The sequence below is a fragment of the Chrysemys picta genome, chromosome 6 (genome assembly GCF_011386835.1).
Source record: "Chrysemys picta bellii isolate R12L10 chromosome 6, ASM1138683v2, whole genome shotgun sequence".
Taxonomy (NCBI): Eukaryota; Metazoa; Chordata; order Testudines; family Emydidae; genus Chrysemys; species Chrysemys picta.
Genome location: NC_088796.1, coordinates 22,862,457 through 22,877,666, shown reverse-complemented (window position 1 = coordinate 22,877,666; position 15,210 = coordinate 22,862,457). Strand labels below are relative to the sequence as shown.

General features: G+C 41.3%; 1 protein-coding gene across 3 annotated transcripts in view; it reads left to right on the top strand.

Moving 5' to 3' along the window:
* MTMR12 (myotubularin related protein 12) overlaps nucleotides 1-15,210 on the top strand; it is a 61,123-nt gene that overhangs the window by 11,403 nt on the left and 34,510 nt on the right. For 2 of the 3 annotated variants that reach the window (XM_042860211.2, XM_005303842.5), the window contains exons 2-4: nucleotides 6,600-6,654; nucleotides 8,210-8,349; nucleotides 11,361-11,433. In XM_042860211.2, the coding sequence (XP_042716145.1) occupies nucleotides 6,600-6,654; nucleotides 8,210-8,349; nucleotides 11,361-11,433 (268 nt within the window). Of the gene's footprint in view, nucleotides 1-6,599; nucleotides 6,655-6,760; nucleotides 6,807-8,209; nucleotides 8,350-11,360; nucleotides 11,434-15,210 lie in introns of those variants that run through there. The other variant, XM_065598832.1, reaches the window with a different exon arrangement.

Genomic DNA, 15,210 nt, shown 5'->3' with positions numbered 1-15,210 from the left:
TCTGTGCCTGCCAGTCAGTTTCCCCACATGGGTTGTGCAGTGAATCAACAGGAGCAGCTCTCCTGCCCTCCCCTTATGCAGACCATGTTGGGGAAACTGCCCAGCAGGGTACAGAGCTCCTGGTGTCACTACTAGCCCTGTCTTGCATTCCTCCACAGGGAGGAAGCAGGGCTAAGGGAGAAATCTGGACGTCCCCCTCCCAATGCGTCGCTTCTGCAACATATCCAGTGGGGGTGGGGGGGCAATGCCTCCCCCCATCTCCACCTGTGCAATTACTCCGTTTACTCACACTGTTGTACTGGTTGAATGCAAACTAGATACACAGTTGTGCACCTTGTTTGAGACTGTCCCTTAAAGTCATTCATTGGGTTTAATAGTTAACACCCACATTGAGATGACTAGGGACAGGTCTCAGCTGTTTCAAACTAAATTGATGTTAATTTTCCAAATGCAAACTGATGTAACTTTCAACTCTAAGGACTTAAAACTTTCTTAATTCCTAAATTACAGTTTGTAGTCTATGCTTAAAAATTAGATTGACTTTGCTACATTGCTTAGAGCTATGAAAAAGTTTTGTGCCCTTAGCACCATAGTTAGATCAATCCAACCCCCAGTATAGCTGCAGCTAGGTCAACTGAAGAATTTTTCGTCAACCTAGCTACCACCTCTCAGAAAGCCACATCCGTAAATCAGTCTATCTGCAGACCATTTTTGCGGATCAGATGCAGATACAAATTTTGTATCCCCCTGGGGATCTACTCATGTCCTTTGTCCTTTGTAAGCTTCATTGTGCTTATTTGAGAGAGCTGTTTTGACAATTCATGATAGTTGTGATAGCTTGTTTTGGACCCCATTGACATCTTTGAAGGAGAAGCCATGGGCTAAGAACTACTGAAGGGAATGGAACACAAGTGAAATACTCATGGTGGTCTGACCTATTGAAGAGGCAGGCAGATGCACTCTGCACAAGCTAGAGCCTTTGCAGTGCTTCTGTATGGATTGCTCTGGCCAGGAGGAAATTATGCTTCCTAGCAAGTTGGAGATGAAAGAAGTTACTCTTTGCCACTGATGCTACCTGGTTATTGAGGCCTGTTACTAAGACTCCAAGGCTGCATACTGCTTTTAGTGGAGGAAGACACCTTTTGAGAGTGAAGTCAGTGTCTTGACTAGTTCTTCAGAATGTTTCCCTCTTCCTACAAACATCTCTTCAGTTATGCATGGATTTAGTGTTAGCCCTTTTATCCAGATGATGATTCATGGAAGGCATTGTGGCATCCCTGTGATGGTGTTAGTTATACCTGTGAAAAATAATGCAGCTAAATATGTTTGTCATATTGTTGACATCTCACTACATCTCCAAACAGTGATATGGTAGATATTGATGGGATTGTGCAGGTGAGGTCTTTTGGGGAAGAGGAGTAGTTGCCCAGCACTACATTAATGCTCCTTGATCATTACCTGTTAGGTTCACTTCCTCTGGGGCACCTGGCATTGGCCACTGTCGGTGGACAGGATACTGGACTGGATGGACCTTTGGTCTAACCCAGTATGGCCGTACTTATGCTCTTATGTTCCTTTTGGAGAGAAATGATTTCAGTTATGATAATGCTATAACATCTATCCCAGTTATGTCCTGTAAGCAGGTCAGTACTAGTTTGTGCTGTGTGTCAAAAACTATCTGAAACCCGATTTAAAAGGATTTAGGATATTGGTAGATATCTTGATTTCTAACTGTCAGGATACTTAAGCACTGGAATAAATTGCCTAGGAATCATTGGAGACTTTTAAGAGCAAATTAGACACACACCTGTCAGGGATGGTCTAGATAATACTTAATGCTATGAATGCAGGGGACTGGTTTAGATGACCTCTGGAAGTTCCTTCCAGTCCTATGGTTCTATATATAGCTTGGCTGCCACCACTTGCTGACTTTGGCTAAGATAAGTGTCGCTGGAAAGCTAAGTTTATCTAGGCTTTGCAAAAAGATCTCAGATTTTACTTCTGAACAGTTATGTAATAAAGACAATATCTAATTTGCAATTTGTAGAACTAGTTAATTTTCCACAAACTGTACATTATGAATAATATCCCTTCCTTAGTGGAGCTCACAGGAATTGGTCCTCATGGACAGCACTTGATTGGATATACTTTATTGACTGAACTCTAGCTAATCAACCGACTAGGTAGTGCAAACGTCTACAGTGTTAGGATAAGGTAATCTGATCTTCATGGGCTTTATCTTCAAAACAGTTATCATTTTTTGTGAAAATATAAATGCTTTTCTGCATCATAATACTCCAGGTGAGGAAACTGCACTCATACATAGGATACAAGACCAAGGGCTTGTCTACATTTGACATTTATTGCGGGTTAACTTGTGTCCACATACAGAGTCTTCTAGTGCGAGTCATCTGGCATTTTCAAGTACGTTATTGAACCCACTTAAAAAACCCACTTCCAGGATGAGAGTACCCGCCACGAAGTAGGTGTGGATACATCTCCATCCTGAACAACTGTTGCATATCTGCCAAGTCCTTCCACTTCTATCATACACCGCTTTGTCCATTACCTGGATTATTATTTTGTTTACTTGTATACCCGCTAGTCCTCTGGGGTTATCCTGAATGGATGTCACTTTCCCATTTAAAAGCTGGTGTGCAGCCATGTGCTGTCCTTTGTGGTTCCAGCTCATGGGGATTCACATATCTGTTATGACTGCTCAATCATCAGGAGTATGTCCTGGACTTCGTTACCCCCTGGAGAGTGTACAGGCTCATCTGAATTCTAGCCACTGCAATCAAAAAAATCCCAGAAAGCATAACAGTGATGAAGCAATAAACCACAGGATGTCCCACCAGAATACCTAGCACTTACATTTTGAAACATTGCTGTACTGTGTGGCTGCATTGATACAAGGAAAAAGTACCTTAATCATCTTAACAGTGCAGTGTGTGTGCACTGCTCACATCAGTTATTGCAGATAACAGATACACAAACACTGCAAAAAGTTTCTAGTGTAAACATGCCCTAATGCTATTCCCAGTCTAGCTGATGTTCCTGGAAGTTCAGGCTTCCGAGGCTGTTGCACAGAGAACTGTATCAAAGCTGGAATGAAGGGGAAGATGTCTGCATTTGATATCATCCTGCAGCCCAGGCTGATTTTTGGTTGCTTGGTATAGAATGCCAGAGACTTTTTTGCAGGTATAACAGCTGTAGTAGCTATTCTTCATTCAAGGAGTTTTGGGTTGCTTTGGTTCAGAAGACTGCAAGCAATCTTTCTGTACTGAGAACTATCCAGAGCCTGAGATGAAACAGCAAATCCATAGAGCGCCAACAGAAAATTCCATAGTTTCTCAATACGTTCCTATGAACTATGACTGAAACAAGATAACTTCTAGCTGATAAATATGATCTTAAAGGGTTAAGATGACTTGTTGGAGGTTGCCATTTGTCTAGGAACAGTTGGCGTATATATTTTTTTCCCTAGGGCCATCAGGCAAGGAGAAAAGGGTACCTAATCTGCTCCAAAATAAATAGGAAGGAAGCAGTAGATTCATACGCAAGGTACTAAATTAAAACATTTTAATATTCAAAACTATTAATCTATTTTTAATTGTCACATGTTGTCCAGGCTTTTCAGAAGAAGATAGCCTGCACTCTGGAAAATGTGCCTCTATTCCTCTCACAACTTTTTCAGTAAAAAAGTGTAATGTAGAGGTCAGGCTCGAGGTGTTCTGGGCCAGGGAATAAGGCTAAAGAAAAGGAGACCAATAGTCACTTCTTGGGATGCAGTTTACCTTAATGTAAAATTCCTGCATACTAACATTAAAGACCCTTGAGGATACAACATAACTGCTTAAGTTGACCTTCAGAGATGTTTCTTAAAAATGAGTTTGTGCCCTCTTTCTACCTGATGTAGAAAGAAGGCCTGACTTGTTTGAAAGTGTCTCTTCTTCTTGTGTTTTCTTACAAAGTAAGGAATGTAAAGTCTGATCCTTACTTATTTTTCCAGGATCTCGTCCTGGATGTCTGAGATGTGTATTTTGAATTCATTCTTTAATTGAGGGGGTGAGAAGATTAAATCTTTAGCAAACAATTAATTTCTCAAATTTATATCGGTTTATAGCTGAAATTATCAAGGTATCAATCAGACTGTTAAACTACTCGTTAACAATAGTTGTCACACTCAGGTGTGTTACCATTTCATACCAGGTTTCTCAAGCAGATGCAACTTGAATTTCTAATGCAGAAAACATTCTTTTGGGAAAACCTTTCAGGTTGTCTTATAAAAGATCAAAAAGGACATTTTTTTTTCTTTGTAGATCACCTTTAACTAAAAAGGCCATCTTGTTTTGGCCTGCTTCTCTTCACAGGACTGCAGCTATACATTTAAAAGATTCTAGCTGATCTCTTTTAAAGGCAGTCTCTTGTAAGTGTTTCACTTTGTGTTAACTGATTGATGTAAACTTTCAAAAATCCACTGCTGTCATTGAGTTAAGTGAATAATTTTTTTGGTCCTAATTTTGCCAACTGCCTGCTAATGAGCCACAAGTAATAGTCACAGAATAAATTAACATTCATAGCCATACAATTTTGAAACAGAGTTGTTTTAAATAGTCTTAACTGTTATGTATGTTAGGCTGCTGAAGCCAAGTTTAATAGGAAAACATCTCTTTTAAAAATAAGCTCATGTTTGTCCATCAGAAGAGGAAGCTGGCTGGTGTGTGCACATGAACTAAGCACACAGGAATTGCAGAGTTGGCTATGCGTACATGTGCGGCTGTGTCTGTGTTCTGAAAAATGGGAACTGTAGTTCTTCATCAGTGATAGCAATAGTCTGTCCAATTGGTGGAGCTTCATCAGTGGGGGAAAAACAGTTCTCGGTTTTCTTTGTCTGTGCATGTGTGTGGAGGTTTGATGCAATGTGGTCTGGTTTAGTGAAGTACTGGAGTTGCTGCCTGTAGACAAACTTTGTTGGTTTAAAAGCACTTCTGTATGTCTGAACTCTTCAGTTTCATTTAAATGTTTCAAGCTTCCATTCATGATTATACAATACAACACAAAAGTAGCTGTTATTTTTCCCCTTCTGTTAGCTGTCATCTTCTGGCTTGAATTTTTTTCCATGATTGCCTTACCTTCCTTTTTTACAAGGATGACCACCTTTTCTGTCTTCTATCCCAGCACTCAATACTTTTTGCTGCTGACCTGCAAAGGATTCCTGGTATTTTGTTTAGGTATGTCTACACAGCAAAGAAAAGCCTGCAGCTGGTCATGGCAGCCGACTCTGGGATCCTGCAGCGTGGGAGGGTTCCAGAGCTCGGGCTCCAGCCCCAAACTTGAAAATCTACACAGCCCCTCAGCCAGAGCCCCACAAGCCAGTCAGCTGGTGGTTTTTCTTGGCTGTGTAAACCTACCCTTTGCCTTGTTAGATGCTTATCAATAACTTCACCATTTTGCATGTAGGTTCTTTTGGGTCTGGATAACCAGTATCTGTATTTATATGCATGTATATAAGTTTTTAATTTTGTGTTTGTGCCAGGAGGTATTTCTCTTCCTTTGTGCTTAGCTTGACAAGACTCAGGCATACTGTTTATTGTTCCCTCTTATTTTGACCTTTAATAAATTTCCCAACTGGCTTTCTTGGTTGTCACAATCTCTTGTTAGAATACTGGGCACAAACTAACCTTAGTTTGCAACAGCTATGTTTCCTTTGGTTTTCCAGCTAACCAATATAGTTCTCCACAAGGGCTCCTAATGCATGTTAGGTGAAGCTGTTCATTGTGACTCCAGGGGGATGAGGGGGCATTCTGAACTGCCTCAGCAGGAAGGATTATGTTCTTTGATCTAGGGAGGCTACAGTAAAATTACACTAATCATGCTGAGTAGCACTAAGGCTAGTGTAATTAATTAATTAATTAATATATATAAAGACCTTCTCTGGGACCCTCGTCTGGGTTGTGCTGTGTGTATGACTCTTAATTGAAATATGCCATGTTCAGTGTGTGTAAAGGATTTCTGTCTGAGCTTCTGGAGTCACTTTCTCCGAGATCTCTTTAATAGTGACAGTGCTTTTTGTCTAAGTTGCTGGTGGACAAATAACCTTTAAGAACTACTGCCAAACTCTGTCTGTTTAAAAAGGAAAAAGTCACACTTCTACCTAGAATATTTTTTTACCTAAAGTTATTAATAATTGAAATATTAGAAGGAAAATCTCTTCAGTTTTACTGTGTTTGACAGCGCTCTTATTCAGATCTTTCACAAACCAGAAGAGTAACACCTTTTTAAAATTTGCAAAATTACTAATATTGCAGAGACTACTGTAAAACTACAAATATTGCATGAGGTGTTGGGGCCTCAGCTTCTAGCTCTGTTCTGACATTTATTTCCAGTGGATGGTGTCCTTTTAAATATCCCTATCTCTTCTCTCTTGCAAACTGAAAAGTTTATAAAACTTTTTTTTTTTCTTGCCTCTTGAACAGAGCAGTGCTTTGCAGATCCCTGAGGTAATCTAGTGTTTACATTTAAGAAAATCATTCTGTAAATGGTACTAATGTAGTAAAGTTCTTTACAAAGGAACAATGACTCTTCTTTTGTTTTAGGAAATACACATAAAGGAACCTATAGAAAAGGAATTAAATCTTCACCTGTTACCAGGTAACTGCTGTGTTACATTGTATTTTGAATTAAGAATTCAAAATTATGTCTTCTCATGAAGATGTGTCTATATAAAAAATATTCTCATTTGTTTGGTGCAGTAAACGCTCAAGAGACGTCTGTATCTTGAGTAGTAAAATAGTGGATATGAGGTAAGTAACCATACAGGCTGAATGCTCTGTTTGCATCTGCATGGTCTAAAATGCAAAGTTGGTATTTCTGTTGGACCTTGAGTGCTGTGTTTATAGGTGTCCTGCATGGGGAAAAATTGTGCCCATGTTTTACATTTCTTTATTTTATAAAGAAGACTTAGAAGGAATTTAGGAAAATCTCTATATATTAGAAATTTAGGTCTTGTCTTGGCTGAAAGCCTGATTAGAGAACTAGTGCAATGACCTCAAGAAAAGAGTGCAAGTTGAGCTATTGAAAATATTTTTAGTTACAGTTCAAAATTACTCTTACACTTTTTTTACAACTTTTTTTATTCAACTTCGGTAACTAACCTTTTAGATAAAAAGCTTTTGGTAAAGATAATCCCTTTCCCCTTTGATTAAGATGTTAGGAATCACAATAAACATCCCTGAGATATTCCAAATGTTCTCCAACAAAAATGGGAGAATGTAGCAGTAATAAAATAAAAATTCAAGCCTTTGCATTCTTCATAAAGATGCTAGCAAGGACACAAGCCCAACTGTTTAAAACTCTTTAGTCCACTTTTAAATCTTTCCTGTGTGCTATAAAAAGTCAACAAAAACTAGTGGAATTAGCATTAAGCTTGGAGGTCAGTCTTTGCATGTGGGGTATAGAGCTTAATTCTGGCCATCACAGATCCATAATGACACTTCCAAATGTGGTCTTAAGCCCTTGGAATGTCCTCTGTACCTGCAGAATCTGTATACTGTTGGTAACCTATCAAATGCATGTCATGATTCCCAGCCAAAACCTCATTAAGGTAATGAAGGTTGTAGGTAGAAATAGATGCAAAGCATTAGAATGCTGTAGGTTACAAAAACTTGACAGTGAGAAAAATTATAATTGAGACTTGATTTCATGAAAGGAGTTGGCTTTAATCTGCCAAGACACTCAGTGCAATCCCTGTCTACAGCACAAGGAGGCAGCATTACTTTAAGCTTCTCCGGCAATATGCCTCCAATTTGAACCTGGAGCAGCCACTTAGATTGGACCCACCTTTACATCTAAACTCAATATATTGCTTAGATGTAACTGTCCACAAGGGTACAAATTGTAATATGGACATTTGTCCATTAGAAATTAAGACCAGCAGTTCATTTCAAAGGCTATTGCCCAGGTTTTTGGTTTAAACTTGAACCAGTAACCTAAAGATAGAATGCCCAGGTGAGAAGATATCAGTCCCATGAGCCATTTATCTGATTTTTCTGGCACTTCTGTGACATTGTAAACTCAGCCAAACAATGCATAGGAAGTTTGGACTCAAAGTTAATGCTGAGTTGGAGGTTGAAAGATGACTTTGTGTATTAATAAATATCTAGAATGTCTCATTACACTGCAAGCTAAGACTGTTTATTTCAATCAGGTGAATTGCTGCTCTGTGAGGCAAACACTGTATTAAAGTGTGTACAAGAAGATGGGTCAAATCGTGGAACCTACGGGAAACTCATTTGCACAAACTTCAAGATTGCTTTTCTTGGTGATGAATCTGCTTCGGATGATAATGTAGGAAGACAAACTTCGTTTGGCTAAGTCTTGTGAATGTACTTCTTAGTAGCAAGTAATATACACTGCCTCTATGCAGTCTTTTTTTTCCTCTCCTGGTAGAGGGAATGTTATAAAGAAATGAAATGGAAAGCTTTTGTAGCAAGCCTTGAGCACCACAAACTCACTAACCCCAGTTTGTACACTGACTGTCCCCATAGGACCCTCTGTGGCACTTAATGAGTAGCAACAGCAGTCATGACAGAACTTTTATTTCTTGAGTCCATCTCTTCTGTGAGAGGTCACAATTTTCTCCTCAAAAGCACCAATTGTTATGTCCCAAAGAGTCAGAACAGAGTGATATGATAAAACTAATGCTGTCATGTTTCTAGGTGACGTCTTAGTCTCTAGTTCTCATGGCCTGTTTTAGACTTGCTATCACACTATTGAAAATTGTTCCTGAGAATAATGCATTTTATATTATACTCCTAAGTTTTAGGGAAAAGATTAAGTCTATGGCTATGTTGCAAGTGGGGATGGGTTTGACTAAAAGCGTTCTTTTGAATAGATCAGTGCAAGCCCCTGTGGGCACTCTTTAACAAATTTAAACCTAGTTTGTATCCATTCCTTGTGAGTCGGTAAGGAATCTGTGTAGGTCAAGTTTAAATCTGAGTGTCCACACGGGGGCTTTTACTGGTTTAATTAAATTTTAAAAACACCTCTTTAGTTAAAAATAAAATACATCTTTATTTAGACCCATGCAACTTGTAATGTAGAGTCTAGTCTTAGTTAGTTATCTGGCCCCATTACTGTAGTGTTTGAATGCCCCAGTCTTTTATCCTCAAACCCTTGTGAGGTACAGAGCTATTAGCCCCAATGTATTAGATACAGAACTGAGGCACGGAGGAGCCTGGTCTACACTACAAAATTAGCTTGATGTAAGTTGTCTTGTGTCAACCTATTTGTGCATGTGGCTGCATGCAAATTTGTGTCCTGCTGATGTAAGCACCTTGTTTTACTGTGTTGTTGCAACCACCTCCTTGAATAGCATGGAGCCCTGGTCAACCTACTGAGGTCAGTGCAGCATGAAGGTAAACACTGTATGACTTGTGTCACCCCTGACAGTTGTTCAGCAGCTGTCCCACAGTGCAACAATTGTGAACTCCACTGCCAGGGGTCATGGAGACTGGAAGCCTTTCCCCGTGCCCCCCGCCATTCCCCGACTCCCAGCATGTATTTTTGAAATGTCTTTCATGATTATGCCCCTTTGTGGGCAGTTGGCCAACCAATCATGCGTTCCCAAAAGGCATCATGCCAGATGGCAGCACATGACATACTGGGATACCTACCCATAGTGCTTTACATCAGCCTAAGTGCTCTTGGTGAGTACCTGCTGCATCGACATAAGCAGCCAAATATGCACATGCATGAGCGATATAGAGACTTTGGCACCTGTATGCCAATGTAACTTGCGTCGACCAAAGTTTGTAGTGTAGACGTGGCCTAAGTGACTTGCCCAAGGTCACATGGGAAGTCTATGGCAGAGCAAGGAACTTGAACCAAGGTCTTCCAAGTCCCAGTGTCGTGCCTCAACCACTGCACCTCCTTTGCAAGATGTGTAAGTCAAGGTATTGTCTGAACAGGTCTTGCAAAGCTGTGGAGAAGCCTTTTGAGGCTAACTAATTCTGGCTGTTTACACCCTTCCTATCCTCCTGGGCTGGAGGGGGAAAAAGATCTTCAAAACAGTCTAGGGAATTGACATCTTCCCTATAACTTAGTTTCCTTGGACTGTGAGCTCTTCAGAGTGGGATGGCCTTATGTTTGTACAATGAGATCCCAGTCCTTGATTGAGCCTTTGAGTGCTCCAACAATACAAATAAATAATCCTCTTGTTGGCTTTGAAAATCTCAACTGTTACCTTTTGTCACCTGGAATCTGGTAGGAATGTTAGGAGTCTATAGCATGTGAATAGCTGCATGACTCAAGTTCAGTGTCTGTTTTAAATTAGACACATGAACAATTAAGTTCAGGTGGAAAAAATTAAATTTTAATTTAAAGTTAGTACAGTTAAAAACATTTATTTGGAAGACTTACACTTGTAACAGTCAATGCCAAAAAATCAATTTAATTATTGCTATGCTTAATATATAGAAGCAACAGAGTGCATCTGCCAAAGTGACTTAAAAATTATACTGAACTTAAGCAGGTTTCACAGAGCACAGTGTTTCAGTGACACTGGAACAAAATGACTTCCTTTCCCCCCCCCCCCCTCAAATATCTGAGGTTTAATCTAGGAACTGAAGCACTGAGTTGGTGTCTGAGAACAGAAACTCAAGGTTATTTTAGAGCTATTACTCAGCCAAACCCTCCCCCCCCCAAATTCTGTACAGTTAATTTTATGAACTAAGCTCATTGAAGCAAGATTCTAATACCATGTGTGTAATGTTTGTGTTTCGTGTAGTATAGTATATTTGATATGCATGGCAATACATCAGACTAAGATTAAGCCCATTCTGAAAATTAAGTTCTAGTCTAAAAAGTGACTGCAAAGCTGGCATGATTTAATTTCAAGTTTGTATAATTGATTTCTGTAATAAATATGCTCAGTTGACAAGCAAAACTCTTTAACTATAAACCCTGCAAACTTGTGTGGGATTTGAAAACCGCTTTGAGTTTTCTTACGTCACTATTAATAACAAGTTCTGCAGACCAGATTTTGCCTGCCTGGCAGCACTTGGCCTTTTTTTTTTTTTTTTTTTTTTTTCCCCCTCCCAGTATTTTCTTCCTCTCATCTGGTCACCCTATACATAACTGAAACGTACGAAACAAGTTTGAACTAATTTGTATTGCTCCATCTCCTACTCTTGCTTTGAAAATCCAATAAGTAAAAAACAGATAAATACTTGTCACTAAAGTAAATATATCTTTACCAAATACATAGGGTATAGCTCTTGAATGGGAAGATGCCATTGTTTATAATGGGCTTTATTGACAGGAATTTTGTATAACAGGAAATGTTTTTTGTCTTATAGGAGCCAGAATTTAAGAATATGATCATAGGAGAAAATGACATAACTCTGCATTGTATAGACCATATTTATGGAGGTAGGTTAGCTTCCCTATCTCTCTTCTTCCCCCCCGCCCCCCGTCTTACATTCCACATAACTCTAAAGACATGGGCCCAGATTTTTCAAAGTATTTAGCTGTTGACAGTCAATGGGACTGAAAATGAGATTTAGGCTCCTAAATTAGTTAGGTGTTGTAGCAACGTCTTAATACCTTTTAAAAACCTGGACTCTGTACTTTTTAAACCAGTGCTCTTGGTTTACAAATTTATCTATTTAGGATAACATCATTGCAATGTAACTCTTTCATCACTTAACTTGGAATAAATAATGAAGTGAAACATGGATGGATTTTTTTTTTTTACATTCATATGTCCTATCTTTTCAAGTAAAGGTTGGATTGAACAGATTGAGCCCAAAATGCCACATAAGTCAAGGTGTGATACAGGTCTTGCATAGCTTTGAAAATTCCTCGATTCAGGCTAATCCTGATAGTTTACCCACTTCTTTAACCTGGTAGATGAAATTGGAAAAAATCTACATTTTGTCTACGTATCTGATTAGGCCAGTTTGAAAGTTAAATTAAGTGGGAGATGTCCTGATTCTTGGCAAAGTGCTCCCAGTAACATATTGGGTTAAAACTGGACCACATCAGTCCCCACACTTACTAAGCCACTGTAGTATATTTGATGCACGGAGGTATAGAAGTGCTTCACTTTATTGGTTCTGGATAATATCCCATCAGAGCAATTTAAATATTCAGTTGCCAAGTGATTACTTCCTGCTTCTGTGGTGGACTTCTAGAGAAGTACCATCTCAAAATAAAAAACATTCCTTTCTGCATTATCTGAATATTAGAAAAAGGGATGGGGAGGAAAGAAAAATAAGACATTTGTATCAAATACTGGGTTCAGCTTACTTAAATTAAAAGGTCTCAAAGAAAAGTCTATCCTTTGTAGTAGTGTTAAATAAAAATTGAAAACTAGTCTGGGAACTTGTAAGCAGTAGGATGTAAGCATTAGTAGAAGGAATAAAGTCTGGAGGAGAGTAGGGAAGGGGACCTATGATCTCATTGTTTGGGTTAGGATAGGAGGGGAGGGGAAAGGAATAGCCTTGGGAGAGAACAGCAGAACCTGGTGGCATAAGAGATTGTGTTTTTGGTCATTGATGCAACTGTATAGTTGGCCTTGCTTATATGCATTCAAGTGAGGGAAGGATCTAGAGGGCTTTGTGACCACTTTGGTGAACTTGAATTATTTAAAACATTTTAATTATCAGAACCTCATCTCAGTGTTTAGTGTGATGTTAAAGATCTGCTCTCTACTGGACAGTCAATTACAACCCATATCAGAGGAACAATGAATCAATACTTACATGTTTGGTTTTGCAGTGTTGCATAATGATGATGTTTGATGTTGTTAAATGTGGCAAATTAAGAAAAATAATGATAGGCTGGTGGCTGTGTGGGCACCAAAGGTTAGTTCAGATAAGCACCATCTGGTAATTTTAAATTCTTTCGGAACTGGTGGTGGTTTCCACTAGGCCCTATAGCTTTCCCATAAAACCACCCCTCTTTCTGGATGATCTTCAAGGAAAGCCTATATGCTATCATGGTTTTATTTGAAGTGACAAGTTAAATCTTCTTTGCTCCCATGGCAACTTGGTGGGCTTCTTTTCCTGTCTGCCACAACTTAATGCCCAAGCTGAAACAGCGGTTAACTGCTTGTGGGAAGCAGCCAAGGGAGCAGTGAACAGCATAAGAGAAGCCTCTGCCCTGTTCAGCATACCAAAGGAATGGTACCCTGTAGTCAGAATTAAGAACTGCAGCCAAAAACTCAGTTCTTAGAGTGATTGCTCATGTCTATTCCACAATAGGTGTGCATGCTCGCCACGTGCACCAGTGTCAGAAGTTTTTTCCCTAGCAATACCCGTAGGGGAGTGCCCCTAGCAACACCTGGAGTGGCGCTTCCATGGCGCGGTATAAGAGGTGCTACGTGCTCCACCCACCCTCAGTTCCTTCTTGCCACCAGTGAAGTTGCTTCGGAACTGCTCTGTTCCAGCTTTGCTACAGCTCTTTCCCCAGAACTTTTGTTCATTCAGTGTATAATAGCTGTAGTTAGTAGTTTAATTAGTTTTAGTTTAGTGCGGGCTGGGGCATGTCTCGTGCCCCTGGGTTTTAAGTTGTGCAACAGTTGTAGGCAATGGATGCAAGTGAGTGATCTGCACACGGACTGTTTATGCTATCTGGATGAAACCCATCTCAGCGATTGCTGCAAGATTTGCAAGTCGTTCAAGCCTCGGACCGAGAGACACATTAGGCTTTGGGCCATCTTGATGGAGTTGGCGTTGACCCCTACTCCAGCGCACCGCTCCGAGTCGGCACTGGGTACCACGGTGTCGGTGCGCAGTAACACCCCCCCCCCCCGGCACCATCTACCAGTCGGCACCGCTCCCCATCCTCAGGGCATGCCAAGAAGGATAAGAGGCCTTCTCTGCCATGGCACCGGAGCAAGGCTGGGGGAGAGGCTAGACCCATGTTGGGCAGTCCTCGGTTCCCATCAGTCTCTAGGCCTCCGACTCGGGTCAAGTGGAGTAGCCCGGCCCATTTGGAGCAGGCTTTCCTGGATGTCCGGATTCCCTCCATGCCAGAGGCTCTGCAAGCAGCCCAGGATGTTATGTCCATGCCGGTACCAAGAGCACAGTCAATGTTGGCCCCGTGGTCCAGAGGCAAGCCACTGCTGGGATATCCGCAGATGCCCCCGACTCGGTACCAGTCACAGTCAAGGGAATGTTCCCAACACCGTTCGCTGCTCAGCGACTGTCCCATGCGTAGTCCGTGCAGGTCGCTGTTGACTCCCACCAGGTTATCTGGCTGGGTTCCGACTGACAGAGACTCCAGGCACTGCTCCGCCTCGAGGAGTGGACACCGACGGGATCAAAGCAGATGCCGCCGAAGGTCTTCGTCTCAGAGGGGCTGTCGTAGCCAGTTGTGACACGAACGTAAACGTCATTCCCGTTCGTCATCTCACTACAGGACCCCGCCATTGTAGGAGCTGGATTTTATAATGTACTATGAGAATTAATGTATGATTTAATTTCATCCTGTCAGCCACCAGTTCTAATGCAAGGGGTAATATTCCCGCTATTTTCTTATCCTGACGGCCAAAGGGGGGCTCAGGCCCATCCTGGACCTGTGAGGCCTCAACCAGCATGTGGTGAAGCTCAAGTTTGCGTGGTCTCCCTGGCCTCCATCATTCCCTCCCTGGATCCGGGGGACTGGTACGCTGCCCTTGATCTTCCACATCCATATATTTGATGGGCACAGGCGCTTCCTCCGTTTCACGGTTGGACAGCAACACTACCAATTTACGGTCCTCCCATTTGGCCTGTTCACTGCTCCCAGGGCATTCACAAAGTGTATGTCTGTGGTGGTGGCCTACCTCAGGCACCGTGGGGTCCAGATCTTCCCATATCTGGACGACTGGCTGGTCAAGGGTAGCTTCCGGTCACAGGTGCAGGATCACGTGGTGCTCCTTCTGTCCACGTGCGCTACTCTGGGCCTGTTGATAAACGACACCAAGTCCACATTAGTCCCGGTACAACACATAGAGTTTATCTGGGCAGTCCTGGACGCCACGTTGGCCAAAGCCTCCCTCCCACCAGACAGGTTTGAGACCCTGAAAGGGCTCATCGACACAGGCATAAGGTTTCCAGTGACAACAGCCAGAGCATGTCTCCAGCTCTTGGGTCACATGTTGGCATGCACATATGTGGTTCGCCATGCCAGACTCGGGATGATACCCCTCCAGCTCTGGTT